The sequence below is a fragment of the Anser cygnoides genome, chromosome 2 (genome assembly GCF_040182565.1).
Source record: "Anser cygnoides isolate HZ-2024a breed goose chromosome 2, Taihu_goose_T2T_genome, whole genome shotgun sequence".
Taxonomy (NCBI): Eukaryota; Metazoa; Chordata; class Aves; order Anseriformes; family Anatidae; genus Anser; species Anser cygnoides.
This window is the reverse complement of record NC_089874.1, coordinates 60,021,867-60,049,590: the sequence shown is the minus strand read 5'-3', so window position 1 is coordinate 60,049,590 and position 27,724 is coordinate 60,021,867. Positions and strand designations below refer to the sequence as shown.

The 27,724-nt window shown below is 40.7% G+C and overlaps 3 protein-coding genes across 6 annotated transcripts; 1 reads left to right on the top strand and 2 right to left on the bottom strand.

The window, feature by feature from the left end:
• Positions 1–3,865: 3,865 nt before the first annotated feature.
• Positions 3,866–8,539, bottom strand: C2H7orf25 (chromosome 2 C7orf25 homolog). Of its 4 annotated transcripts, none has more exons than XM_013192078.3 (2): positions 8,419–8,539; positions 3,866–5,492 (listed from the first exon to the last, which is right to left on the bottom strand). In XM_013192078.3, exons 1-2 carry the CDS (start codon positions 8,472–8,474, stop codon positions 4,214–4,216), a joined length of 1,335 nt encoding a protein of 444 aa, XP_013047532.2. In that variant the 5' UTR covers positions 8,475–8,539; the 3' UTR covers positions 3,866–4,213. The 4 variants fall into 4 exon arrangements, with proteins under 4 accessions (XP_013047532.2, XP_047902339.1, XP_047902338.1 ...); XM_048046382.2 differs by lacking the exon at positions 8,419–8,539 and adding an exon at positions 8,008–8,162; XM_048046381.2 differs by lacking the exon at positions 8,419–8,539 and adding an exon at positions 8,004–8,139.
• Positions 8,540–12,007: 3,468 nt separating this feature from the next.
• PSMA2 (proteasome 20S subunit alpha 2) lies at positions 12,008–17,369 on the bottom strand. Its single transcript, XM_048046379.2, has 8 exons — positions 17,216–17,369; positions 15,543–15,619; positions 14,967–15,099; positions 14,467–14,589; positions 14,025–14,106; positions 12,956–13,029; positions 12,498–12,555; positions 12,008–12,415 (listed from the first exon to the last, which is right to left on the bottom strand). The coding sequence occupies exons 1-8, from the start codon at positions 17,254–17,256 to the stop codon at positions 12,299–12,301; spliced, it is 705 nt and encodes a 234-aa protein (XP_047902336.1). The 5' UTR covers positions 17,257–17,369; the 3' UTR covers positions 12,008–12,298.
• Positions 17,370–17,528: 159 nt separating this feature from the next.
• Positions 17,529–19,815, top strand: MRPL32 (mitochondrial ribosomal protein L32). The gene is made up of 3 exons (XM_048046380.2): positions 17,529–17,687; positions 18,365–18,546; positions 19,214–19,815. Exons 1-3 carry the CDS (start codon positions 17,579–17,581, stop codon positions 19,466–19,468), a joined length of 546 nt encoding a protein of 181 aa, XP_047902337.1. The 5' UTR covers positions 17,529–17,578; the 3' UTR covers positions 19,469–19,815.
• The last annotated feature ends 7,909 nt before the right edge of the window (positions 19,816–27,724 follow it).

Sequence of the window (27,724 nt, the reverse complement as noted above, 5' to 3'; positions counted from 1 at the left end):
TAGTTTATGTAGGAACAATCTTAATTTCCAAGGTGTTCAAAATATACAATTGGCAAAGCCCCAAAGTCACAGTTCCAAGCTGTTCTGTCACACAGTGAAGTAGTTTTATATTGGCCATTCTTGTTTTTACTCTAGAATAATCTGCAACATTAAATCCTGATGGAAAAGCAACAGCCACACTTACGTGCAGAGTTGACATCACCGCTGAAGAACACACAGTGCCTGCAGCAAGCTGGACGACAGGGCAGAACTCACTGCAGTTTGTAAAACCACAGCTATTGGTAAATAGCATCCATAGCCTTCAGTCCAAGAATACCATCAAATTCGTGCTTACTTTAACAGTTTAATTAGATCATAGTTGACCTGTGCTGTTTTGCTTGCATGATAATATGCAATAAAAATGTCAGTGCAAATGCATGCTTTGTTATTATTGTATGTTCTTTCCTTGTTAAGAAAGTAATAGAGAGAAAAAGAAAGTGAGAAAGAGACTGATTGTAGGGCAATTTCCTAGGTCTCCTCTCAAACTTATTTCAATCAACTGTTGCTTGTTTTTTCTTGCTTTATTACTGTTGTGACCAAACCTACAGGAATTAGGAACAGGATTGTGAAAGTTTTTTTCAGACAGGCTCCAGAAGGTTTCAGCAGACTTAAAACAGTCTGCTGAAGGCATCATCTGTGGAAGGAGACAGTTTAAAAACAAGACTTTCTTTAGCCCATTATCGTACCTTAGAATACTACTTTTACACAACATGCAAAACTATCTTTGAGGGATTTCATGGCTTGCAGGTACAATGACAAACAAGTCATTTATCTGCAAATTTTGAACACACACAGATGTGTCCAAAAGTTTACTTCTGATAAAACTGTGGATTACAACATAAATTGGAAACATGAACATATTATTATCTTACCAATTCATTTCTCGTATAATATCCATGCATATTCTACTGCCTGATATCAATTGCAGAATTTCTTGTTTGGTATTCTTACTGTTGAGCCAAGAGAGGAGGCTGAGTGCTGCACAGAACAGAGATGCTGGCTCTCCTCAGAGACTTCAGAACCATACAGATAATGAAAATTGCAATGGGGGAAAAAAAAAAAAGAAGGAAAAAAAAAGTGCCAGAAGAATAAGTTTCTCCAAAACTGTTTAGGAATCTTTCTTTGCTAAGGAGCTTAGTGCTGAAAAATTTCATGGAAAAACAAACAAAAAAAAAAGCACCGCAACAACTGAGAAGCCTGCATACCCTCAAGTGCCTGGTGTGTAGACAACGCAGTGGTGTGATATTGGAAGAAACAATAAGCAGTCCTGAATTTCCTGTTTTTTTCAGCTCATTTTCAAACATAATTTGGTGTCTTCTAATCACTTATTTGTAAAGTTGTAAGGAGAGTCTAATCTCTAAGGAGAGTCCAGCCTCTAATGCCCTGTTTGTAAAATTAAACAGAAGCTCTTTAAATGCAACAAACTGGAACACAGTTAACTTTTAACATATGCCAATCGCCAGTACCTTAGAAAGCAATAAAAAATACACCAAATATTACAGCCAAAACACATTTTGGTCCCAAAACAGCATTCAACTTCAGGGTTCACCTTGTAAAACAACTCTTACAGCCTGGAAGCATTGCAATTCTGCTTGACCAACAGGCCAGAACACTTTTGAAGGCAGAAATATAAAAAATATAAAGCCCACATTCTGAACTTGGCATCATGCAGCACAGAGACACAAAATAACAATTAAAAATACCTCAGGTCACTTAGCATTACACATGTAATTTCTAGATTCTTAAAACTGATCAGATGGCAGGCAGAAATTGGTAAGAGAAAGAAAACCGATTCTAAAATAAATAGGGTATTGATTAAGCAGGGAAAAATGACCGGTAATGAAGAAAATCACCACACGATGGCTCCACATACAGCAACTTTTAAAGAGTTGCACTTAATGCTGGTACAAAACGAGTCAGCCACGAGCGAAGAACTACAGCAAGCAGTGCTACTCACTTCTCATCTAGGCAGTACAGAGGCTACTTGCTTTGCAATACCTCCTCCGGGTCTCCTGCCTGGTACAAATACAGGTCTCTGCCTTCCTTCTCCATCAGTACATAAATTTGTGGTTTGGAAAAACTCTTTAGAGGATGCCCGAGAGGCTACTTGTGAGTGTCGAACTGGATATGGAAAAAAAAAACCTGGAAACCCAGTTCTTAGAGCTACGACAGGGAGTGGAATAAAGCAGCTTTCTCACATTTACTTGTTTAAAACCTTCATCACCACGGGTAGGAAGGCTGCAAGCAATTTAGGAATGATTTAAACAACACAAAGGATTAGTTCTTTATAAACATAATGAATTATCATGCAGGAGTGCACCGATGCCATGTAGTTAGCTTTAAGCATATCCTGTAAGACTGTAAAACACGTTAATCCATGATAAATAGTAAACTGTCTGTTGGGACCTTAGCTCTAAAAGCTCTGAGCTGCAAACAAAAAGAAATTTATTGTTCATAAATTACTCATCAATTTTCTTGTACCTTCTTTCCGGATTTCTAATACCAAACAGTACACTTTTGAGACACGAGCTTCTTTGATATGCTCCAGATGGCCTCTCCCACTTCTATTCTCACACCTCCTTCGGTAGAATGGTGTCCAGAAAAGGGTACATATGGCAGGAAAACACATCTTTCTTGCCAGTCATTTATATCACTGTAATAAATGCATCGTACCATGACAAAGTACTATCTCCCTAACTTCCTGCGCAACGAAACTTGTGCTGTTAGCTATAGAGGTAGACTTGCATTTCCCTCGCACAGGCAAAATATTGTACTATTTATATTGTTTCACTCCTTTGGTCCTCCATTCCCTTCAGAAGAACTTTAAGGAAAATTAAAAGATACATTTGGTCACCTATCCTGTCACGAGGTTTTGTCATACAGCATTGGAGCAGAGGAAAAAGCTAGTTACTTTGTTAGAACTCACCAAGAAATACCTGTGACACTGGCAGGTAGAAGACTGAAAGAGCAAAAAATAAAATCCATTTTCACCCATCTTAACTAAAACCCTGAATTACCTCAGTGACTGGCTGAAATGAGGGGCAGGTGAAGTTGAACACCTGTAAAAGGACAGACTGCCCTCTGCATTATGAAAAGTTCCAGGTAAAGATGCACAGTATGCAGATACAGGTGACAACTCCTACATTCATCGTAAAAACAGACCACAGCAAGAGTCAAATCCACAAAAAAAAAAGCATACTTTTGGTCCTTAACAATCAAACTAGCTTGACTGGAAGAAGCAGACATATGTTTTGCTGGTACGCCACTGGTATACACCAGTGCTGGAGCACACCAGAATACTGGAGATGGCAAAGGATAGGCAGCGAGTATAGCTATGGGCTGCCCTGCAGCCATTTCTTGTTGCAGAAAGAAGTTTAGACTGAATGGGAGAGAGAATGTTCTTCATCTGAACTGTGTGCTGCACAATAAAGCTATCTTGTTGGACAACAGTCTATAAAACATTCAGTAGGTCTCTTTCACTGACCTGATAAAATGTATAGCTCAGGGCCAAGAGGTTCACTCTGACATCTCAGTATTTTCCACTGGGAACCTGAGGCAAATTATTAACAAAAATAACGCTGCCATTACAGCACACTGAAAAATATTAGAAAGACAACATTAGAAAAACAACTCTCTCCTAGAAAAAAAAAAGACATTGTTACGTATTCTACACTTCGAGTAAAACCAGTAATTATAACAGCAGTTAAAAAGCTTCTCTCTTCTATAGGGCTCAATCTCTACATGAGATACCTCTGAGTCAACAAAGAATTCAGTTGAATAGGACCAGTGAAATAAAAGATAAATGTTCCACAGACAAAGTCAGAAGTCCTCGTAAGGTGCTGACTTTATTCTCTCTGAAGAGGACAAAAACAACAACGGCAACTGTGCTTTAACTGTTTTTTTTTTTTAATAGGGATGGATACAATTAATATACTGTAAGACAATCGATGATTTTCACTGAAATCTCATTACCTTAGCAAATAAATTAACAGCCAGCTGAAGAAAATAACAAACAAACAAGAATTGAGTAAAGATATTGCAAGTCCCTTGGGGAACCCTTCCACTGCTACAGTTATTGTTTTCACTGATATACGGGTAGACTCTTCTGTTTCTCCAAATGCCTCCACTGCAGCATCTGCAACATTCAGTGACCAACTCCTTTAATGACTTTCAGTCAATTATCAGGTGGGCAGCTCTTTGGTAAAGGTGTGGCAAAAGCTTCTTTACTTTCTGTCAATGCTCTAGGCTGATGCACAAAAACACTGAACTTGACACCTTGGTTAGCTGCTGCCCTCACAAAACCACTATTTGCAGTCATGGTGATGGCTTTTAAAGTATCTCCTGTCCCAAAAATGGTTAGAGAACGGCTGTTGATTTTTGAACTAGCCACTAGTCCTAAGGCACGGTCAGATGGCTGATCTGGCACCACATTAATTCTTTTAACAAGCAATGCAGCTCGCTCTTTCTCCCCAGGTCCTCCCAGCGTTTCCAAGATGGACTGAAAATCTCTGACAGCAGATTCACATGCAAAGAGCTCTTTCCCCTGCATGAACTCCTCCAGCTGAGGCAGGACTCTCTCCCTCCTTTCTTGAGCTGCTTGCTCTGTTAGCACTTTCTCTTTGAAGATGAAGTAGCAGCCACCATAACTCAGAGCAGAGACGTAGGTTATCAAGGTAGTGATGTCCAAGTTAACTCTATTGCACACATTTACTCTGATCTGAGTAGGAAAAGCAATGCTGGCCACTAAATTCTCCCGGTCTACTCTGGTCACCTGCAGGAGTTCAAGGTCTTCTTCATCTGACTCACTGGCACTTAGGTGCTGGTTTTCTGTAGATGGCTCTGCCAGCGAGTTCACAGCAACAATGTCTCCTCGCACAGATATTCCCATCTCCTTGAGTCTCTCTGCCATAGGACTGGACACGCTGTTGTAGAAGGCAAATATTATGTGGGGATTGCTGTACTCCACTGGCTGCTGACGGCTTGCCTGCAGGAAGTCCTCTGCTTGCTCGATGACACTTTTGTCACCATACTGGCCCCTCCCCAGCCAGATGTTATGCAGGGCTTCGGCCTTCCGACCGATGGCCTTCACCCATGTGTGACCTCCATTTGCAACAACATCTACCACCAGTGTCTGTTTGTCTCCAAACCTATCCTCGTAAGCAAAGACATGGAGGACACTGACAACATCCTCCAGGTTCTCTGCTGACTGGATAATGGCTTGGAGATGGGTAAGGTTTGTACTCTGCAGATGGGATTCTTTAATGGCCACCTTCCCTGCCTCCACCTTGTGTAAGAAGTTTAACTCAGCCTTCAGTTTGCCACATAGTTTTGCCCCACCTTCTATTCTCCTTTTCTGGGACTTGGAGAGGGCTTCTGCTCTCTTGATCAATTCTTTGGCAACAGCAATTCTTTCACATAGCAGAGTCTGCACAGACATGTTGGAAACATTATTCCTATCAGATAAAAGCAAAAGAGAGGACTGTTATGGCATGGTTAAGAATAATCAAGAGGTCTTTGCAACAGTAAACATTGGAACTTAGCAGTAGGTTTAATGCAACAGCTACATATACCCTGAAGCACAAGCATCAGGAACCTCCACCCACGTCCCACCAAAGTATTCGGTTCCTCGCCTTCACCTCTGGGGATCCAAATTAAAAGATCTGAGTTCTCAGCAAGGAAGAACAGCAGCACTCAGGTCTCCACAGACACCTTGCAAGATCATGTTTCTTTCGCCTCACATCTGAGCCCGTCACACAGCCACTCAAAGAGATCTCAGCTCTCAAAGTTCATTTGCAGAAGTTGCCATTCAGAGCAAAATTAGAAATCCTGTTAATGCCATAAGCAAATCTCTTCTCTTCGTCACACAACAGTTACCATTATAAGAGCCACCTACCATGCTTACAGACTTACTAAGACCGCTTCACAGCTAGTATTTTTACATAGTATATAAGATGCCCATTGTATTTTACAATTCTGAGTAGCACACCTCTATCCTTTCCAACTTCCAGCTTACACTATGCAATCCCCTGAATGAGCCACTAACAACCCCCTGGCAAAACTTCAATGTTACACAGCATCATGACAAACTATAATTTATAATTCTAGAGCCAGGAGGATCTGGAAATTTCTGTTCTCTAGCTCTAACAGAGATTTATTGTGTAGTATCAGATAAATTCATTCCTGTCCCATCAACACTACTCAGTACGTCTTCCTAAGGATAACTGTAGGAATTGCTTAATTATTTGAAAAATGTAGGATTAAATGCCACAGCAAAAAATCCAAAAGACACGCAGTAATTGCCACTATGAAGAGTGAAATTAATCTTTTTTCACTCCCAACTACAAGTATTAACACATTTGCCAGTAATTTTTACCTAAACTGCACTTTGAAGTAAACTGGTATTAAAAGACAAGACAAAGACTTCAGATGAAGACGAGCAAAAGGATGCAGCCTGGGTCCTATAAAAGGCTCTGCCATTACTGCTTTGGAACCTGGCTTTATTATGAAGTGTAAATCACATTTGTATTACGCACAATTAAAATACAGTTACTATGAACTCCTACTGTCTCATTCAATAATTAATATCACCAAACTCTTCCCTTTCTTGTCAACCAAATTGTTAAGGTCTTCCAGCGTGACCTAATGACTCTCTTCAGGGTCAGAAAACACCAGTTAACTCTGTCCTTCCCCCCCCAAAATCCCAACCAGGCAGGTTCAGTTTTTAATCCCTTCACTGCCTAAAGTGAATCTTTTTCTTATTACTACCAGGACAGCACTCTGGCTCACCTTTGGCTCTGAGTCACTTATGTAGAAATTAAACATAGCTCATGCCTTCTGAAGCTTTTGCTTTGATCACCTCTTGCCCTCTGCAGCCGTTCTGTGCAGGCAGAACTTGTGGGCACTACAAGGCAGAGTTTTTCCTTTGGCACTTTCCTGAGGCACCTCTCATGTGTCACTGCAACGCTTTTTCTTCCCAGTGCCCCAAAATTGAACCTTCAGGGCTACCAAGCAAGAGCAAGAAACCCACAATTTTGTCAGTAATGCTTCGGCACCATTGTGAAGGTACTTTCACTACTAACCACCTCCAGTCCTCCCCTGCTCTTGCACGGCCAGCTGGCACACCACCACACGTGGTTTTGCAGAGTTTGCCAGCTGTTGCATCTGAAATCCTCACACGATTCTTAATAAACAGGACAAGCTCTGAGATTCAAACAGGCACACTGTCGGGGTGAAGGTCTGACCTGCATGAAGCGCCTTCCCCATGCCCGGCTTCCACAGACTGCCTCTGAGGGCAGGCAGGGGCGCTGAGTGCTCCCTGCTCATCCTGTCCTGCACTGGCAGCAATAGGTCACATCGCTGGGTATTTTATGTTTTGTATTTATTCCAGTAATAGCAGTTCATTGTAGGTTTGCCTTCAGTGGGATGCCATTGCCACTAGTTTGTTCTTAGGAACAAGTCAAACCCCATAGATGCTACCTCAGGACCTCTCACCACAGCAGCTACTAAGTTTGTAGAAGCTGCAAATGCTCACCACAGCAGTTGCAACTTCTACAAATTTCTAAGTGCTCAAAACGAAGCTGCCAAGTTTTTAAACGACAAAAATTTCGACGAAAAGAGCCATGGCTGCCGCCCCTGGGGTACAGCCGTCCCCTCAGCCGGCCGCCATTTGAGGGCGCCCCCCTGCCACCCCCGCCGCCATCACGTGAGAGCGGCGCCGGGGCGGTCGCGCCGCCATCTTGAGTGCGGGCAGCGCTAGCACCCGGCCCCTCACGGCGGGGCCGAGCCGTGCAGCACCGGAGGCCGGCACGGAGGCGCCCCCGTGCCCCGCCCGCAGCGGCCGCACCGACCCCGGCAGGGCGGGCCCGGCTGCCCTCGGGCCCCACGTCCCCCCCGGCAGCACCGGGGCGCTCCCTGCTCGCCGCCCCGCGCTTCCCCGCGCCCTCCCGGCCGCCCGCAGCCCGTACTCACGGCCCGGCGGCCGCAGCCTTCCCCCGGGCGGTGGCAGGAGGCGGCCCGGCACGGCACAGCGTGGCACGGCACGGCTCGGCTCGGCCCGGCCCCAGCGCGCCTCCCCCGGGGCGGCCGGGCGGGGACAGCCGCGGCACCCGCCTCGCCGTGCCCCCGGCCCCAGCCCGCCCGCAGGCGGAGGGGAAAATCCTCGGCCGCGGTTGGGTTTTGTTTTTTCCCCCTAAAGGTTTTATTTAAGGTGCTCCGTGAGCACGAGGTGGTGAGTCCTTGCTTCTGGAGCTCAGCCCCTGCAGCTGCTTGCTCTGGTGCTTGCCGCAGGCAGCAAGCTCGCCTCGCAGCAAGTCAGCTTTGGTCTTTAATTTTCAGAACCGATGGAGCGACTATTAATTTCAGTAGGGACAAAGCAACCACCTTTCAGTCCATGAAGCTCCAATAATAGCATCCAGCGTGAGCAACCCTCCTTCCATGCTCAGGCATTTGGTGCCGAGCAGCACTCCTTCCTAGCCCTGAGTCACCGCCCACCTGCGTGGTTCTTCACCCACTGAGCAACCTTGACACGGCCTCCGGCCCTTCTCTGTGCTACGGCACCAGTGGTACTGCCTTCGCCCCACCTGCTGCTGTTGATATAATTCATTGCAGATAGCCTACAGGGAGCAGCCATTTCTAACAGGTGATTTCACCACTCTGCCACTCAACAGCAAGCCAAAAGCACAGTTTAAAGGGCTTGCTGCACGTGTAACTTCTATCTACTCAAAGTAACAGTCTCATTGAAATGGTGATAGCATTTAGGACATTTTGGTCTTAAATCCCGATTATACTAGCAAAATAAAGCCCCAGGAAACTGTGTTCACAGCAGTGTCATGCTATCTTAATTCCCTCAGAGCAGATCACCTTCCAAGGCAAATCCAAATCAAAGAACGTTAGTTCAACTGGCTGGTGTCTCTTCAGATGACTGCATTAAGAACAAGATAAATAAATAAACTGACCATGAAATATGACTAGATCTTAAAATAACATTGTCATCTTATTAATGAATTTTATCCACACTACTCCCCCTTGACCTCTCTTTACACAGTAAGTTTTACAAAAAATAAACAAAGTTAATATCAGAGAAAAGCACTTTTTGAAAATAGCCATAACCACTATATAGTTTGCTACTCTGTTGCACCTATCTCTCACAACTAAATTTTATTATTTGAGAAGTACATCCCCAAATTAAATTTATTATTTCTAAAATTACAGGGAAGAAGAGTGGAAGAAGATGTAAAGTAGTTTTGTAGGGCACAAACCTACGGACAACAGTTTCCTGCATTTTAAAGGTTCCCTTTAAATAACAGATAAAATTTAGTCACTATTCTACAAATGCAGTCATCTGAGTATGACAATGATTTTCTTCAATTTAGGATTAACCAGTCAAAAAAAAAACAACAAAACAAACACTCTAAATCACACCACCCTCCCCAGAATATTAACATCTATGTGCCTAACACACACACAAAATAAATAGCTAGCACTGCAAATAACACACGAAGTCAAAATGTTAAACCTATTCTTTACAATTACACCTTATTATGTGGCTTATTATGTGTATCAGAGAACTTCAGGACTTATTTCTGAACTGTGTAAAAAAACATCATTCTCTACCACAAACTTTGTGGCTCGTCAAAACGATTACCACTGCCAATAAACTGTTAAACCTATGCTTTCCATTTCACATGAAGCAACAAGCAATGAAATATTACCACAGAAATGAGACTTGAAATCATACCTCAGAGTAAACTCAAGAAAAGCACCCTAAAAGTTGTGACTGCTCATTGTTTTGAAGCCTTTTTTTTTTAGCTACAAAAGGAGATTACGTACTAACGAACAGTGCTATGATAGCCTAGTGACAGTGTTCTCATCTTTTTCAAGGCATACTTCTATTTGTTTTCAAGAGGAAAAGGTGCAACTGTTTTATAATAAATCACGTTATTTTACCAATTCAAACTGTTTAGATTCCTAAAAGCACTGAGGCAATCAGGTACATGAGGAAAATTCAGAGTATCTGACAAGCATACTAACTTAACGCTGCCACCCATTTAAAGTATTGGCCCATAAAAGATGGGAATTAAAACCAGCAACATTCCCGTTTGCCTGTTCTAATGGGACAGCGGAAAGTGGGCAAAAATCACCCATCACTTCTATACCAATTATCAAACGTCCAAAAGACAGCATTTTCCTTACTCAGAGCACAAGTTTGGTGGTAAAACTGCACAGACAGCGATAAAATTATTAGCATTTAAGATCTAAGAGGCTTATCCTAACTAAATCATTCTTTCAACTAAAAGCCAGCAGTCTGCTGTAGTTGTTTCTTAGAAACCCCCACTTCTGAGCTAAGGTAACGCTGGGTATTGTGCTCCTCCAGGCTCCACCAAGAGCCACCTCTCCATCAGTTACTACATTTTAATCATTAAACCATGGGAAAAGACAGAAGAAACCTGCTTTTCACATCCCTTCACCACCTATAGAAATGAGATTCTATAGAGAGTTGTTCAATTATATGATTCCCCCCCCTCCCCCCCCCCAAAAAAAATTAAAACATTTTTTTGTTTGCCCCATTCATTATCACTATCTTGGGAGTGAGATAGCATGATTGATTTTTACTTCAAACTGCTTTAGAGGAAGCATCTAAACTAGTTCAGTGCACGCTAACCATTTGATGAGGTACCTAATGCCATTTTTTCAAATACAAAACTCCATTAAATATTCATATAGCACTAAATTGACTGAAGGAATATAAATATTCAAATAGCATTCTGCTTTTCTGAATTATTATGGAAACCTAAATTAAGAATCTAGCAATATAAAATCTCCAGTTCCAGTTCTGACTAGCTGCTCACTGTCTCTGAGAAGAATAACCAGAGAATGGATTGGTTTTCAGAGTTAAAAAAAAAAAAGAAACCATTTGTACATAGTTTTTATTTTTAACATTATGAAATAAAACTTAATTGAGGGCATGCTTCAGAAATTCTTATTTGCCTAATGATAACATAACATCAACATGGAACAGATCAATTAGCTTATACATCACGTTCCGCAGACTAACTCATACTTTTTATTTTCTTCATTGGTTAATGGCTAGCTAACATTTAACCTGTCAGGCTACTCCCATATGTGATTAGCCTTTCATAGGAGCAGACTGATCCAGCTATCCCAGCTTCCACTTCATTACCAGTAACTGTTGAATGGCTGCAGACCAGATTTCTGCTTTAAAAAAGTATTTATATTTATCCTCTTATGGTTTTTCCTTTCTACATAACCTTACAGACATTAAGCATGTAAAAAAATGTATCTGTTCGTACACCCACAAATAACGTTCAAGCATCTAGTTCTGTACTTTTAAAAGTAGCCATGCATAAATTAAGTGCTCTTTTCATTGCTGCACCTTTAGTTATCTTGCAAGCTGAAATACACTTCAGCACAATTCAAGGGATAAATTATTACATATTCTCATTTTGCTTTGTACATCCTATTTGTTTTGTACTGATGCTGATAACTGCATTTAGTATTCAGTCAGTAGCATTTGCTTCCATTATTTCTAACAGCATTACAGGATTGAAAAATTTCAATGTCTATGGTCATGGAAATTATCCCAGTAAAAAAAATAAATACTTGAGACATAAAGACCAAGACAATTCTAGAGGCTCAAGAGCAGAGATGTTAAAGTAGATCACATTTTATAACCCACATGGAAGACTGTTCTGCATCTTTGTAAAGGTACACGATGTTTTACGTCGGAACAACCCATTTTTGGAAGTTACTTAAAATTCAAAACACAATTCCACAGTGAAAAAAAATCTTTTGTCCACTCAGAATTTAAAAGTTCTTTAAAAGAAGGTCTAAAATCAGTTCATGATGGCTAGTATGTGGAAAACTCTGTTTCCTCAATGATAAAGATACCAAAACCTCAGCTTTATGTCAACAAACAAACTATGATTTAAAAGACACACAGACACCTTCCCCCAGAACAGTGGCCTTCAAATTTTATTCTTTAGTCTTTTTAAGTGTTCATTTACATTTTGTACAGTATTTTGTGTACAAATATTCCATATATCAAGGGAAAGAATTACCTGTAATAAGATTCCGTGTATTACAATATTAAGATCGTTGCATTTGCACCCATGATATTTAAAAAAATCTGTCCAGACAAACCACGTAGAAATAAGTATGCAAAAACTGCAAAGAAAAACATTTAAGGAGCCAAAATTAAAAAGACTTTTGTGTGAATTCACACAGTCTTGCTTGGTTTCTACTAGGCTATTGCAGCCAAGTAGTCCTTAACCTCAGTTGGAGTTAGCCTCCTAAAACCAGCTTCATTACAAATGCCAACTTCAATGTTGTCTTCTGTCATTTGCCCTTCAAAGCTCTCCTGTTAAAGGAAATACAGTTCAGTGAATCACGGCAACGATGTCATAACAGTAAGAAACACGTTTCTTAACTATTTTGCTAACCTTTAGTGTTAAGATAGCTGTATGAATGGCATCTTCAAGCTCCAAATCTTCGTTGTATCTGTAAAAAGATCATCATGTATTTCAACATGGGACAGTACGCCCAGAGCCTCTAAGAACCCAAAGACTGCTAAATTTTTCATACAAAAAGTATTTGTAAATACTGTTATTTTAAAAATTACAAATACTGATTTTGAAGATTAATCTATTTCACTACTTGTTCTGCAGATATGCTAATATTTTGTTTTCTGCAGTGGAGTATTTTATCATACACACAGAAGTCTACATAAAGAAAATTTCATGTGCATACTTATATAAGGAAATTAGAAGCATCATATCTTAAATATTTTAAAACTTTGTTCTGATAATTTAAAAATATTATTATTTTTTGGTTCATCTGTTTTACCTGAAATGTGAACAAAACAAATAGTATCCTTTTAGACACGTATCAAATATATTACCTTTTCTCAAGGAACGTTTTCCCATTGACATAATTTTTTCCCATCGCTGTTGCTTTCCAAGCAAAATAAGCTCCCTGTAAAAGCAACAATCCATTGAATTGTTTTTGACTGAGTTACAGAGAACACATTTGACTACGTGGTAAAAAAAACAGAAGCAATTATGAAAATATTGGATGTTATGACAATATATGACATTATTTTAGGTCACATTCAGACAAATTTGATATGGAAACATGCTATGAAAACGTATAAAACATTTGTATAGAGTCCCACCTATTTTCATCTTCCTGCCACTTTGAAAGATGGACTTAGTAAGGTGTTAGCATAGTTTGATATAGTTTGATTTGGGATTTCTTGAACAGAAATATATGCTCACACTTGAGTATGAACAGTCAGTTCTTTCCTTAGGCGCACCCCTTCCCCCCCCCCCCTTTTTTTTTTAAAGACTGTATGAACAACTTGCTTACACCCAGCTTATCTTACCTACTAGTACGTTATCTAGCCATCACGCCTATTCTCCCCTATGGCACTAAGACCATCAAGAGTTCTATGCCTCCATCAAGATGATTATACACGGAACCTGCATTTTGCTTTTTACATTTAACATCACGTAACAGCTCAAATTTCTGAAACTTATCAAGCATCAGTAGAGCAACCAATTTTTTATTTTGATGTGAAGTGCTATAACTCAGAGGCATCAAAGGGTAAATTTTATTTAAAATGTTCTAATGCAGTAAATAAACTTATTTAGGTAGGAAAGGATGAAAAGGGATGGGGATCTCTTTCAAAAACTGCTGCTATTCCTCATGCAGTTCAGAACATGGAGACACAGAACGAGCACATGCTACCCACTTCCTACATTCCTACACTTTCTTTGGCACTGCAGCCACAATTCCAGGCTTGATCTCAACACCTAGTGAAGTAGAATCATTCTGACTTCTGATGTTGGGATAAGGGATCTTTTTTTCTAGTTCCACATTCTTCTCATCACAGAAAGTATTTTGTAAGCACATACAAAGTTTTAGATGTCATAAAAAAACAGTAGAATTTACAAATGTAAGATACTTACAGATGGATCTGACTGAAATAAATAGGGCCGCCCCTCATTCCAGCCACATATTAGCAGTGATACACCAAACGGGCGAACACCTCTACAGGCAAAAAAAAAAAACAAAAAAAACAATAAATGCCTCACAGTTGGCATATAAAATTTATAAATTTACTCAGTGAACACCAACTGGATGTGTTAACCTTCCCCCACAGGCCTCCCAACAACCCAGAGCTGCTGTGATCATGACTGACTAGTCAATATGTCTGTGTTCAAGATACGATGACTATCCCACCCAGTCTGTTAGCGCTCCTCTCACTTGCCCACTTTCTGTGAGTCTTCTCCAGCAAAACACTACCCGCGTTTTTATCACGTAAAAAATTAATCACCAGGTAGTTGTCACACCTTACATTTAAACAACCCAATCTTTCTAACCTGATTCAAACTTCAGAAAACCGCATACCCAGACTGCGTATATTCCTGCATCACAGAAGCAATTCTTTGTACTAGCTGAGCTGTTGGAATGGGCTCGTGATAAACCAAGTAATATTGCTGGGCCAGCTTCCGGGCTCTGTGCACAAGTACTCTAAAAACAAAGACAAAATTATTATATCAAAAAATCCAACTCTTTGTTACAATTAGAACTGAAAAATGATAATAAATATTATGCTAAGGAATTACACATCTGACATAAAACCAATGTACGAAAACATAGATCATATTGGGTTATCTTTATCAACTGGGTAATCTCTGAAGTGCTTAAATTGAAACTAAGGTTGAATTACATTGCTGTTGATTCCACATTCATGTTTTAGATGTAAGTGTATTTGCCAAGGAAATTCATATATTAAGTTAACCTTAAACAGAAAGTAAATTTCATATACAGTGTAACACAACATAATATTATGCCATATGCTTAGAAAAATATATCTAAATGATGACCAAGCAAATTTTTTTATATACCTGTAATCTGGACCCATACCGCTATACACTAAACCTATATGTTTGGTAATTGGTTCTACTTTGTGAACACTCCTTTCATCATAAAGGATGGATTTCTGCTTCTTCTCAGTTGCCAACACCACTCCATTTGCAGCTAGGAAGGAACAAGATTTTTTCCATATTAAAATAAAATTATAAAAAGCAGTTGAAGAACAGAACAGGTTTGTTGGAACAAATAATTTTGCATCTCCCTTTAAAAAAATCTTCAAGTTTACAATCGTGTTAAACAGAGATTATTTAAGGAACCCACCCAACATATTGTTTCCCATTTTGGATAATCAGCACAGCTCCCACCATCCCATTTTAAAGCTTCTAAAGCACATAGTAATAATTGAGCAGTTGAAGTAACTTTACGTGTAATATCTATGTATATACACAGCTGGAGTTATTTACTCAGGGAACACTCCAAATCAAAGATGTTTATTTCTACCAGTTGTGTCTCCCCAATATCACCCTAGCAATCTTCTAGAATTAAGCTCTACGTTCCCCTTCTTTATGGTAGAACTGCCCACTAACGTAGTTATGTTCTCAACGTACCTTTAATCCCAACCGATGGAGCTCCTGCAGCTACTGCAGCCAAAGCATATTCAATCTGAACAAGTTTCCCAGAAGGACTAAAAAGCAAAATGCAATAAATAACATAATTCTGATAGGCTCAAATATTTCCTGCGGTGATCTGATGTCAACTTTCTTTTTTAACCTCTTCACACCTAGCATCTCCATACTCTAATCATAATTAAAAAATAAATAAATAAAATTCATTTAAAAGAACCAGGCAGGTTCTTCTAAAAGGTTGCCACATAACACTACTGTGACACTCACACAGCACCTGCTTATAACCCCAATAAAAACTAATGCATCTTGGGTAGGAAGTACTGATTGCAATGCAGTTCTCCAACTCTGTACCATTTTAACCAAGTTTCTCACTTGCTGGGGGAATCTTCACAGCATGTAACGAATTTCCACTGAAATGGCCTTATACATGTGGTTTGCAAGAGCTTTCAAGACAGTGACATTCACTGCTGAAAGGTACAAGCAAACCACGGCTATTCATTTTCACTGATGAGCGTGCCACAGGTCAACAACACAAGATGGAAACAGTTCCTCTTCCACCTCCATGTATTCCTGCATCTTGCTTTAATGATCCACACTGTTCTGCTAACAAATGCAGAACCATCCAAACAGAGCGGCAAGTGTCAGACTGTTAAAGTAACTCATCCAAAACAGGGTGCAAGCTCTATCTCCATGGAAGTGGACAGCACAGCGCCAGTCGCTCATTAGACAAACAATTCTGACACTTCTGTTTTAGTAAAAGCACACGCAAAATACAAGATGCATTTCTGTGCTTAGAGAAGATAGAAAAAACAAAGCATGCAATAACCAGCGTAGTTATTTATACACTATGTAAATACAGGTGACAGCAATAATTCTAGCTCCTCCCTCACAAAATACCAATGGACTAGAAGAATAGTTTCCCATACCAGAATCAAAACATCCACAACATTAGCAAAATAGTTTAAAACCTAGCACAAGCTGAAATAAATTATTCTCAGCACATGAAACATGCAAATGAGGGACAGCGTATGCAGTTGGTATCTCTTCCACATGGATACAAAACCAAATAGTTTCACAGCATTAGCACCTCTGCAAAGTAGAAGTTTGTATCTCCATTAGGAAGTCAGTTCCAAGAGCTAATAAGGGATTCAACACACTTCGGTACGCTGGGCTGAATGCATCCATGAAGAAGATTCTTTTACCCCTTTCAGACTGCGAACTGCACCGCTGGCTCGACCACAACGACACCTCAGTAAGCTGCTTTGCAATCACAGGGTGCTGCCCCCCGAGATTAAGGAGGCACTTCACCAAAACCCGCAGGCCTACTTTCAGTTTCTCTTTTTGCACGTTTATAATGTAACTCTCGGTAACTTAACAGCCTCATGGACGTGGACAATAGCTGTCTTTCCCTTGAGTCCACCCCAAGTGCGTGTGTTAGGGTAACATTTAGAGGGCAGCAGCCCGGTGACCCCGCCCGCCCGCCCCCACACGACCCAGATCCCCGGGCCCCCCGCCATGACTCTGCAAAGCCCGGCCGCGGCCCTCCCACGCCCGCTGCGGCCTCCTGCCCCTCACGGCCGCCCCCCCGTGCTCCCGCTCCCCGCCCGCCCCCGCCTGCCCCGTCCCGTCCCGTCCCGGGCGGCCCCGGCGGGCACCTGAAGGTGGTGAGGGAGAAGCTGTAGCCGCGCTCCGCCATTTTGGGGCCAGCCCCTCAGCTCCCCCTCCGCCCGCTTCTTCTGCGCAAGCGCGGTCCGCCCGCCCGCCCCGCCGGCGGCAGCGCTGATTGGCGGAGGAGCGGGGAACGGGGGGGGCGATTAGAGATGAGGCTCGCCGCGAGGCATGCTGGGGGTTGAAGTCTTCCAGCTTACCCCGTCAGCGTGCTGGTAGCCGCGGGGAATGCTGGGTCTTGAAGTCCTGGCCCCCGCCGTTGTGACGCCGAGACGCGCTCGCCGCACTCGCTTTCCCAGGAGGCTCAGCGGCGCGAGAGTCCTCCTCCTCCCTCTCCGCCTGCTGCAGGCATGGCGGCGCTGCGCGGCGCTCCGCTGCTGGGGCTCCGCGGCCTCCTGAGGCACTGCTGGGGCCGGCTGCTGCGCGGCATGGCGCCGGGGGCACGCGCGCCGCAGTGGGGTGCGCGCACCGCCCCTACACGGCGGCGGCTGGGGGAGGCGGGAGGGCGCTGCGAGGGGTCCTGCCCCGTTACCTCAGCTGGGTGCACCGGGGGCTTGCGTACACCTGAGGGGGAGCTGTGGGAGCTGGGGCCGGCTTCTTCTCGCAGATAACTAGTGATAGGACCTCAAGTTTTTTGGCCCCTCACTATAAGAAGGACATCGAGGCCCTGAGGCGTGTCCAGAGCAGGGCTAGGAAGCTGGTGAAGGGCCAGGAACACAAGTCCTGTGAGGAGCGGCTGAGGGAACTGGGGTCGTTCAGTCTGGGGAAGAGGAGGCTCAGGGGAGACCTCATTGCTCTCTACAGCTACCTGAAAGGAAGGTGTGGGGAGCTGGGGGTCAACCTCTTCTCACAGATAACTAGAGATAGGACTAGAGGGAATGGCCTCAAGTTGCACCAAGGGAGGCTCAGGTTGGAAATTCGGAGACATTTCTTCTCAGAAAGAGCAGTCAGGCATTGGGACGGGTTGCCCAGGGAGGTGGTGGGGTCACTGTCCCTGGGGGTGTTCAAGGAAAGGTTTGACGTGGTGCTTAGGGCCATGGTTTAGTGGGTGACATTGGTGGCAGGGGGATGGTTGATCCAGGTGATCTTGGCGGTCTTTTCCATCCTTAACGATTCTCTGATTTTTTGTCCTTCAGGGCCAGCGCTAGCTGTCCAAGGTCCCACATGTCTCCCAGAGCCAGCAGAAGACCCCAGAGAAGGCAGTGAGGTGCCAGGCCTCTTGGGTAGCATCTTGTGGATGGCAGCGCCCAAGAAAAGGCGTACCATTGAAGTGAACCGCTGCAGGCGGAGAAATCCTACAAATCTCATAAAAATAAAGGTAATCAGCAACTTTACGTGTGCTTTCCACCATATTCGGTGCAAGTAATTTCATTAACGGTGAACAAACATGTTTGAGTACGATTTATGACAGTGATTTTTAATCTCGCTTACAGAATCCTTTGCACGTCTCCTCATTCTCATATATATCATATATAATCTCACTTGAGAGAATCATAATGGCCAGTACTGACTGAAGAAAGTTTTCTGAAGTTGTTTATAAATAAGTTTAAAAGACATCATCGCTTTAAAAGTACTCTGATGTACAGTCATCCTGTGTGACAGTAGCCTGTGGTTAAATAACAGGTGACACTTTAGGTGCAAATCAACAAAATGTGGATTCTAGCTAGATGGCTACTATAGGTGGAAATATCTATATTTTCTGTGCATCTAAATGGCTTGATAGGCCTTTATTCTTCCAAATGTCAATAGGCATAATGATTTACATATTGACTTCATGGGCTATTTTGTAGTAAGCATCTGATATAGCAATACATTGCTGAAAAAAGGACTTTGGATAAAACAATAAGTTCTGAAAAGGCAATTGACTTTTCCTGGTATTTCATTTCATATTTATTAATCCCTTGTGATTGCTCCCTGTTTCTTTTTTGTTGTTCAGATTGTAAAATTTCCTATTTTTCACTCTTTTTCTTTTTTTTTTTTCCTAGAGAAACATAGATGTTTGCCCTGAGTGTGGAAACTTGAAAGAGAAGCATGTCCTGTGTAGCTATTGTTACACACAGGTCAAAGAAGAAACTCGGCAGATACGGAAGGAAATGGGTAAAAAGGAAGGAGGACCATTTAATGCTCCTACTGTAGAGACTGTAGTCTTGTATGAGGGGGAAAAGCCCACAGAAAAAGATGAAGGCAAGCGGATCATTGAAAGAGCCAGGAAGCGTCCGTCGTGGTTTACTCAAAATTAACAGTGAGAAAGCTCATATTTTTCAAGAATGTTTTCCTTGTTTTGTTTAATCAATGCTGATATGAAAAAATGCATGAACTTTTGGGAAGTCTGCTCAAATCATGTTTTATGTCACACGGTGCTGTTCTATAGCATGCAGTGGGAAATGCTTCTCAGTGATACACCATAGCAGTCAACAGTGAAAGAGGAGTCAGGACCTGTCTTGGATTTGGATATCTGCATACAGTACAGTGAATACTTTGTATGTTAATATATGCTGGTTTTGTAAATAACTTCTTTTTTCCTAACAAGGGAAAAACATTCGCATTTGTGGATGTAAAATAAAGTATATAAAGTTTCCTAGAGAAATCTGCTTTCTGGTTTTGGCTGCTGATCTTAAAAAAAAACACCACCACCACCACCACCACTTAAACCAAGGCTGATTACGTACAAAGGATATATCCGAGGAAAAGTGCAGTTATCTGGTAACTTCCATGTCTCGTAATAGAGTCTGCTGGGATCTCTCCAGAATGCTGCTGTTTGAGATACTCATTGTTATTTGAGTAAAACAGTGGTCTGTTTTACTCAAAAAACTAAACCACTGTTTACAAGTGGTCTTTGCTCTTTCGGTACCACACTGACGGTTATTCTCTCTGTTGTCAGGATGCCAAATAATCTATTTTAAAGAAAGACAGTCACCCTGTTCCCACCTCCCCCACCAAATCAGTGATTCCTTTAGTGAAGTAGCAAACTGAGACCTAGTGACCGGAAATCTGTTTTATGTTTTATGAGGGTCAAAGCTGATTATTTGCAGCCGTTCCCAGTAACGTGTGTGCTTGGAAAACCGCAAAGAACAGCGTGACTTCCTGTCTTTGTGTCCTCTGCTGAGTGGGGATAGCTCTGCCCTCTGCTGTCCATGGGTACTTACTCCAGTGCTGCAGCCACAGCAGCTAGCTGTGTGTTTCCACTTCAGTTTTAGCCACCTAGCTGTAAACCGTTAGCATTAGAGGTTAAGATTAGTTTTAATTAGTCACCTATTTGACCCTGTACTCTCCTGTTTTGGGAATCTATGCTGATAAAAAAATATTCAATGGTTTTCTACGGTTTGTTTTTTTATTGGCTCCCTGTGGCTTAGCTTGTGTCAGGGTCTGAAAACTGTTAATGTGGGGAGTAGGAATGCAGAAGGAGATGCAGGACCATGCTTTCCTGAATAGCCTTCTCTTGAGCATGGCTGAGCCTATTTAAAATTATGCCTGGGCTAGGGTGTGCTGACAGGCTTCACTTCTTTTCTCACTTTGTATTCCATGTTTTGTCTGGAAAGTAGGAACAGATGTTAGCAGCGATGTTACATGTCCTCCATAGTCTATCGAAATAATGAATGTTGAAAAGTATAAATTGAGGCAATTCAGCTGATAGTATCCAAGCAAACAACATAAGTCCTTTTCTATTTGTCCAAACAGGATTTGTCCCAGTCCTATCTGTTTCTCACTTCTTAGTTAGAACTGAAGTCAATAAAAAGTGGCAAGCAGGATGCAGAGTGGAAGGCTTGCTTTTTCCAGAGCTGGAAAGGATAAGACTGACATATTGGAGGTGAGATTAGCCAAGCTGATACACTGCTGTTCCAAGGGAAAGGTGTGTATGTATTTTAGGGAGAATGTTTTTTGTTTTATTTGTTTGTCTGCATATCATAGGACCAATTATACAGTGCTGTCTTAGTCCCTTTTTATATATATATGGTTTTGACAATGACTGTGGAGAAATAAGCAAAAATATCTTGTGATGTTGAGTCATGGGTTAAATTCTCAGACACACAGGGATGTTATTTACATACATATTTATTTATCTCCAAACACAAGAGAGGACGTGGTTTCCGCTAATGGAGTAATAATTACAATTGGCAGTATAGAGCATACGTTTATTGACTCAGTATCTGTGAAGCAGTGAAGATGTTCTTACGAAACATGAGTGAAGTTAGGCTGTGCCAACATTTAGACGTATTAAGGTACTTGCAGGGTCACAGTTGGGTAATGATTCATTTCACAGCCACACTGCTCATGGTAGTATTGCATTCGTGCAATCCACACAGTGTTGAGTTGCTTGATAATATTTCACAGTGGTTTCTGAGTAATGTGGGAAAAAAGTCATTAAAATGTCTGGTATTCATGGTCTCTAAAAGAAAAAATAGATAAATATTGGAGATTCATATATATATAGTTGATGTAGTACCCATTAATTTTCCCAGAAAGAAATTATCTTCAGTGAGAGTCAGAAGAGTCTAGTTTAGTTTCAATATTTTTTTCTTCAAAACAGGAGTAGTAAAGGAAAGGCCACTTTCATAGCATAGCTTTACAAACACTGACGTACAAACCTCTATTTCTCTTCTAAAAAATGTAAAATTCCTGTAAAACGTGGCATAATATGTTGCTTGAAATAAACTCTGCTTATATGCAATATAATCTTTTGCCATAATATTTTTATCAAAATTAAGATATGCTAATTTTGATGTTATTTTCTCTGGGTATGATTCATGTTAAACTTGTGATCTAAAATTTATAGTGCTTACATTTGCAGATGAAAGTTGCTATGAGGTATTTTGAAAAATATAAATTGCAATCGTGCTAATATATATGCAGATAATTTCAAAACAATGTAAACTAGAACTTAGGAAAAGCAAGCTGGATGTTGCAAATGGTTATTCTGGAATCATTTTAAACTCATTAAAAATTGTCTGATTTAGGAATATCACTGAAAAAAGACATTCCTTTTTTGCCTGAAAATTTAATATGATTAAATACATTTTATAGGTAATTATGGTGGTTTTTTCTATAAACATTTTATGTGAAAAATATTTTATTTTAAATTATAGAAAGAATGAGGAAGATCATGTGATGTCCAAAAATACAAGGATGCAAATTGCTAAACAATTTTGCATGATACTAAGATCTATAGAGGTAACGGTGATCTCTGGCTGGGTTGAATTACATTATCTGTACTGGTTGGTAAACCAAGTTTCTCTTCAGTTTCCTATGTAAATAGGAAATTTTCTATTTAGTGAGGACACACTATGCCAGAAAGAGCCAGAGGTAGATATACAACATACTTTAAACACTAGGTGGCAGAGGAATGTAGGTTTCTGGTAAGTGGAAAACAAAAGCCAAAGATTCATTCATGAGATATGAAACAGTCAAAATCAGATTTAAGAAATTTGCAATTGTATAAGTAAAAGATCTGCAAATAGACTAGGTTTGCTAGGTACAAAGGAAAATATGTAGTTTTTATGGGACACAGGCTAATCTACTGTGGTTCGTTGTTCTGACTGAATTAAATTAGATTTATACTGAGAATTAATGCACTGGCTTTTGTGTATATTTATGTACTTCTGCTCTTTGCTTTGGGTGATTTATTTGAAATTGCAGTTTTACCTATTGGGTTCCCCTAGGAAGATAGTGGAGCTCTGTTTTCCATCTCTTAATTGCAGATGGCTTTCTGAATTCTGTTTCTTTGTACGCCTGGTGTATTCAGTTAGTTGGCATTTTATTTATGCAGTTAGAAAGTCACACAAATAATAGTTATTCCAATGAATTTCAAGGTATAAGTGCCTTGAATTTGTAGAGTCATAAGTATCAACTTGTACACAGCAGACACACAGTGGAAAGAGAATTAAAATGATGTGGTCCTTAAGTGAATAATAGTTGCTTAGAACAGAATAGAGGATTGTGTTCTCCATCAAAGGTTCAAATTTTTTTGGAAGCACATGAGTGTCTAAAGATACAGGTGCCTGTATCTTTAGAACTTACTTGTTAATTAGCACTTAAATAAATGAGATATTAACAAAACTCCTTCTTCCACCTTACGTGACTGCATTGTCTAGTTTATATAGAGTATAAGCATCAGTAAATACAAGCTGTTCCAGCTGATTTGCCTAACTTAAACTGACAAAGACTTTAAGAATGGGGCAAAATGGGAGGAAAATCAATGGAAGGGACCAGAAGGAAGTAAGCTATGCAGCTGTGATGGGTGTAGTTTTGCCTGGCCTAGGTATATTCCTAGGCAATTGTGCTCAAGTCAGTGGAGTGTAATTCGAGGCAGAATTTGGCCCAATGCATTACTGTATTTGATGACAAATACTGAAACTCTGTACATATGGATATATGCAAGTATATATATATATTAATTCAGAGCATATTCATGTGAAACTACTGCTGGATACCAACAGGATTCACTTTACAACTGAAAACTAAGATTGCATTTGATGAATGTAGTAAACTGAGTCTGGTCAATTGATGTTTGAAAGAAATTCAAGTATCCTATCTTTCCATTTTCCCTGGTTAAGGAAAATATACATATTTAAATGGAAAGCCTTTGTGAAGTTGCCAGCTTATAGTATTTGACAGAGATTTCACATGATTTTTTATTTTTTTTAATAAGGCAGTTTTCTTGATTCTAAGGAGGTGGGACAAAGACAAAGTCAAAATTTCAAAAACCACCAGGCAACCAATCAATCCTCTATACTCATTTTCTTGTGTCGTACTTTCTAAAGCAATCCTATGATTTTGAAAATTAGGGATATACTTAGTATATTCTGATTATCCAAATACACAAGTACTTGTCTGTTTCTGTTTGTTTCACAAAAGGACACAGATTCTATAAAAAGTGGTTCTGAAAATTATTGTACTTTAGAGGTGTTCTTTTCACTGCACAAGAACATAGAAATGTTCTGTCGGTCATGCCTTGAACATAAGCTTGATTAATTCTTTATGTGTCCTAAATGCACGAAACAGCTCACGAGGCTGAAGAGTAAAAATGTATATTAAATGCAGTGTGTATGTCATGCTGTAGGAAGGACAATCATTCCCTACTTACAGAGCTGACATAGCCTTTACATCTATTCCCATGGTATACTAATGCTGTTTCTATTCCCAGCCCTGTCACACAGGCTCATCAGCTTGTCTAGCAATATGGTTTACAGCTCTATTTTCCAATATGGTGTAGTTCTAGAGCATATTATGTGAAATATTTCCAATAAAACTAAGGATTTTGAGCAGGCTGTGGGAGAGATGGATGTTTCATTTTATAATCTCAGATTAATATTAAATACAAACGATAGTGTTCTTAAAGGTGCTGTAATACATAGCTTAAGGCTCAAAATGGACAGACTGGCCCTGTAGGAAAAGTTCATTCTAAATATATCGAGTTCTGAAACTCCTGCTCGTTCATCTTTACTGTCCCTACTCAGTTATTATCAAATCAGGGAAAACATTTTTTTTTTTTAAGAATAACATCAGGATTTAGCCCACTTAAAGATGTTTTATTTAATTCTGTCACTTTTAAATAGGACAAATGATACCTTGGTGTTCAAGAAGCCATTGAGTTTGGGGGTTTTCTTTTAAGGGAAATTGTAATTACAAGTGACTGAGAGACACGTGTTCTAAAGCACCCAGCTGTTGTGCTACAAAGTAATTTAATGAGATCGTGAAAGCATTTTTTATTGAAATCAAGGAGGTCAAAATTAAGCCTATCAGTTGCCAACACCCGCCATGATAAATCGATCAAGCCCATGAGTCCAGTTCTGCCATAGTCCTTTGGATAATGCCATTTATGAATGAAGAATGTAATCCTTTAGGAGTTTGGGAGAATGTTGAGACATTTGTCTAACCCCAAATCACTCCTTCTCAGAGGCTGATGTCCAGCACAGAATAGTTTACCACAAAGATACTCTGAAAAAAGGAATGTAGAGAGGAAAATGAGGGACTTTATTCGGGGTTCAGGGTTGAAGACCAAGAAGGTACAGTCATTGGCAAGTATGTAGAAGTAAGAAGAATGCTGTTGCTATCTGTGTAATACGAAGAGTACGGTAGGATTTGCTGCAAGAAACATACCCCTGTTGTGCACCTGGGTGAGTACCTGCAAAGTACTCATGCACGTGGCACTGTGGAAATAGATGGCAGAGCTGTAGAAATGGATGGGATAGCAAACAGCACTCCTACATCATTAATCACTTTCATGTTAGCATTTTATACTGGCTGCTAAATGGCATTGATCCCTCTTGATGGGTGGCAAATTGAGGTGCAGAAAGAGCAAGTGACTTCCTCAAAATTGCCCCCTCAGTCAGTGGCATAGGAAGGAACTGAAGCAATTTGCCAATTATCAGCTTCTTGCATACTCTGCTGTGTCACAGGTTAGGTAATAATAACAATTATCACCTGCAGTGGTGATTAATCTAGCTAGGTTTGTGTTTTTGATCAAATAAGCTACTGCAAAGATACATTTGTTTGTATGTCCAAAATTTGGACATAGATCCATGAGGGCCTTTATCCAGAGCTTTTCAGAGATGCTGAAAATCTGGTTTATTTCCAAACGATTCCTCCTTTTTTTCTCCTTTTGTTTGAGAAGGGGATTAAAAACAGCACAGCTTTTGCAGGCAGCATCCAAGGACCGGAGTCAATCATTTCTCTTCTGTACAAGAGTGTCTTATCCTACAAGAGGGCCCATTCTGTTCAGTGGGATTATTTGTAAGAGTATAACTCAGCTGGACAGCAACAGCAGAATCTGTCCTCAGGAATTCACTGTATGATATCTAAAAATAAGTGTAATCCTAGAAGTAAAATATATCTCATCCATAGATCAGGTTCCTTTCATCCAGGAATAATGTGTATTCTTTATCTGCAATATAAAAGACATTCTATCTAATTGGAAAAAAAAAAAAAACACAAGTGGTTAAATTGTTTAGGGAAAAAAAAAAAAAAGATTATTTACCAGCAAAACCAGAAATACCAACGTGCAAAGAATTGGTTTAGATCACTACTCTAAGACATTTTTCCTCTGAAACATTTGGTGCTGAAAAATATGAAGGAAAAGAATTTGCAATCATTTTTACCCTTTTCTTTTTGATGAAAGAGATGCATGTTGCTTTCAGATCACCGGAGTGTATCTGCCTCATCCAGCTGATGTGGCAGATGCTGGGATCCCTGAATCTGTTGCTTAGGTTATACGACTGCTTATCTGATTCAACAGGCAACCGATTGAGAATAGGTAGTCTTGATCAAAAGTAATTTAATTATTCCCAGTTTATTGATGTTGTAATGACCCCAGTTTAATGACTATATCTTCCCAAGAGCATAGACATTAGCTTTGTTAACAAGATTTTCAAAAAAATTATCTGTTTCAGGAACATAGCACATGAAGGAGGGAAAAAAGGACTCCGTATCCATCTTTGACAGATCTTATAGCCACATTAGGATCTGAGAAATACAAAGGAGAATCTGAGGCTTTAAGCAAGATTCTTTTCTTTCCATAGATAAACCTGAATTGGAAAAGTGATGACAATTGATAAATGTATTTTGCTGGGTGTTCATGAAAGGTCCAGCCTGTGGAGCTGAAAAATAAAAAGATAAAAGCTCCTTGCTGAATTCAAAGATGCAGAGAGCATTGCCAGCCAGGCTACTTTTTTAGTGAATTCTGTATCTATGTCCCAACGAAATTCCTCTGTCATGTATGCAGTCAGTGTTAATCATGACCACAAGTAGTTCTTATTAATAGTGCAAAGTGCAAGCAGCAGAAAAAGCTGCAAGAATATGAGTTACAAGGCTCCTACTTCAACAGTAAAATCCATAGTATCAAGTCACAGACATTAACATTTCACCACTGATTATCTTCCCTGAAGAAGTTCCCATGAGCCGTGGTCCTTAGTGGGTATGTTGCCAATAACTGGAGAAAATTGCCTCCATCTATCTGTGTCTCTTTTCCATCTACAGAATGGGGATAATATCAATTTCCCCCATAGAGCATTTTTTCAGAAATCTTTTTTTCTACACCACCTATGTTCTTAAGGCCACCAGAATGCAGACACGGGCGTCATGAAGAGAAAAGCCAGGTGCACCCAGAAGTCCACCTTACACAAACCGCTGCATTGCTTGCAACCCTTGTTTTCAACATGCTGACCACTTGGCACTGGTACCTACTCCTGTTTCTGAGAGAGGCTGGAAGGGTCCCCTAAACAGAAATAGCCATGCTTAGCTTCTTGCTGAGGCTCTACACGCTCATGCCACAGATGTGGTGTGCCCGTTGCAGAACAGCATCTCTTCCACCTCTCGGGACTGCACGGACAGAAGCACTAGCAGCAGCTCTGCACTGACGGTCTCAGAGGAATCGTGGTGGAAAACGGTCATTCCCCCTGACTGCTGGGAAACAGCAAGTACGAAGCCTTGGGGTTGTACAGTTGGGCTGTATGCAGTCAGCTGCAGCAGATTTGTGACTGCGTGTGGCCTGTGTGTTTTCC

Excerpts from the sequence above, each read along its gene's own strand:
- C2H7orf25 (XM_013192078.3), bottom strand. The coding sequence starts at position 8,474 with ATGGAAGGAGGGTTGCTCACGCTGGATGCTATTATTGGAGCTTCATGG. Across the intron at positions 5,493-8,418 it reads GGAGCTTCATGGACTGAAAG|GAATAATGTTTCCAACATGT; the intron begins GTGGTTGCTTTG and ends TTTATCTGATAG.
- PSMA2 (XM_048046379.2), bottom strand. The coding sequence starts at position 17,256 with ATGGCGGAGCGCGGCTACAGCTTCTCCCTCACCACCTTCAG. Across the intron at positions 14,590-14,966 it reads GGTATGGGTCCAGATTACAG|AGTACTTGTGCACAGAGCCC; the intron begins GTATATAAAAAA and ends CTTTGTTTTTAG. Across the intron at positions 14,107-14,466 it reads CAGGAATATACGCAGTCTGG|AGGTGTTCGCCCGTTTGGTG; the intron begins GTATGCGGTTTT and ends TTTTGCCTGTAG.
- MRPL32 (XM_048046380.2), top strand. The coding sequence starts at position 17,579 with ATGGCGGCGCTGCGCGGCGCTCCGCTGCTGGGGCTCCGCGGCCTCCTG. Across the intron at positions 17,688-18,364 it reads GGCACGCGCGCCGCAGTGGG|GGCCAGCGCTAGCTGTCCAA; the intron begins GTGCGCGCACCG and ends TTTGTCCTTCAG. Across the intron at positions 18,547-19,213 it reads CAAATCTCATAAAAATAAAG|AGAAACATAGATGTTTGCCC; the intron begins GTAATCAGCAAC and ends TTTTTTTCCTAG.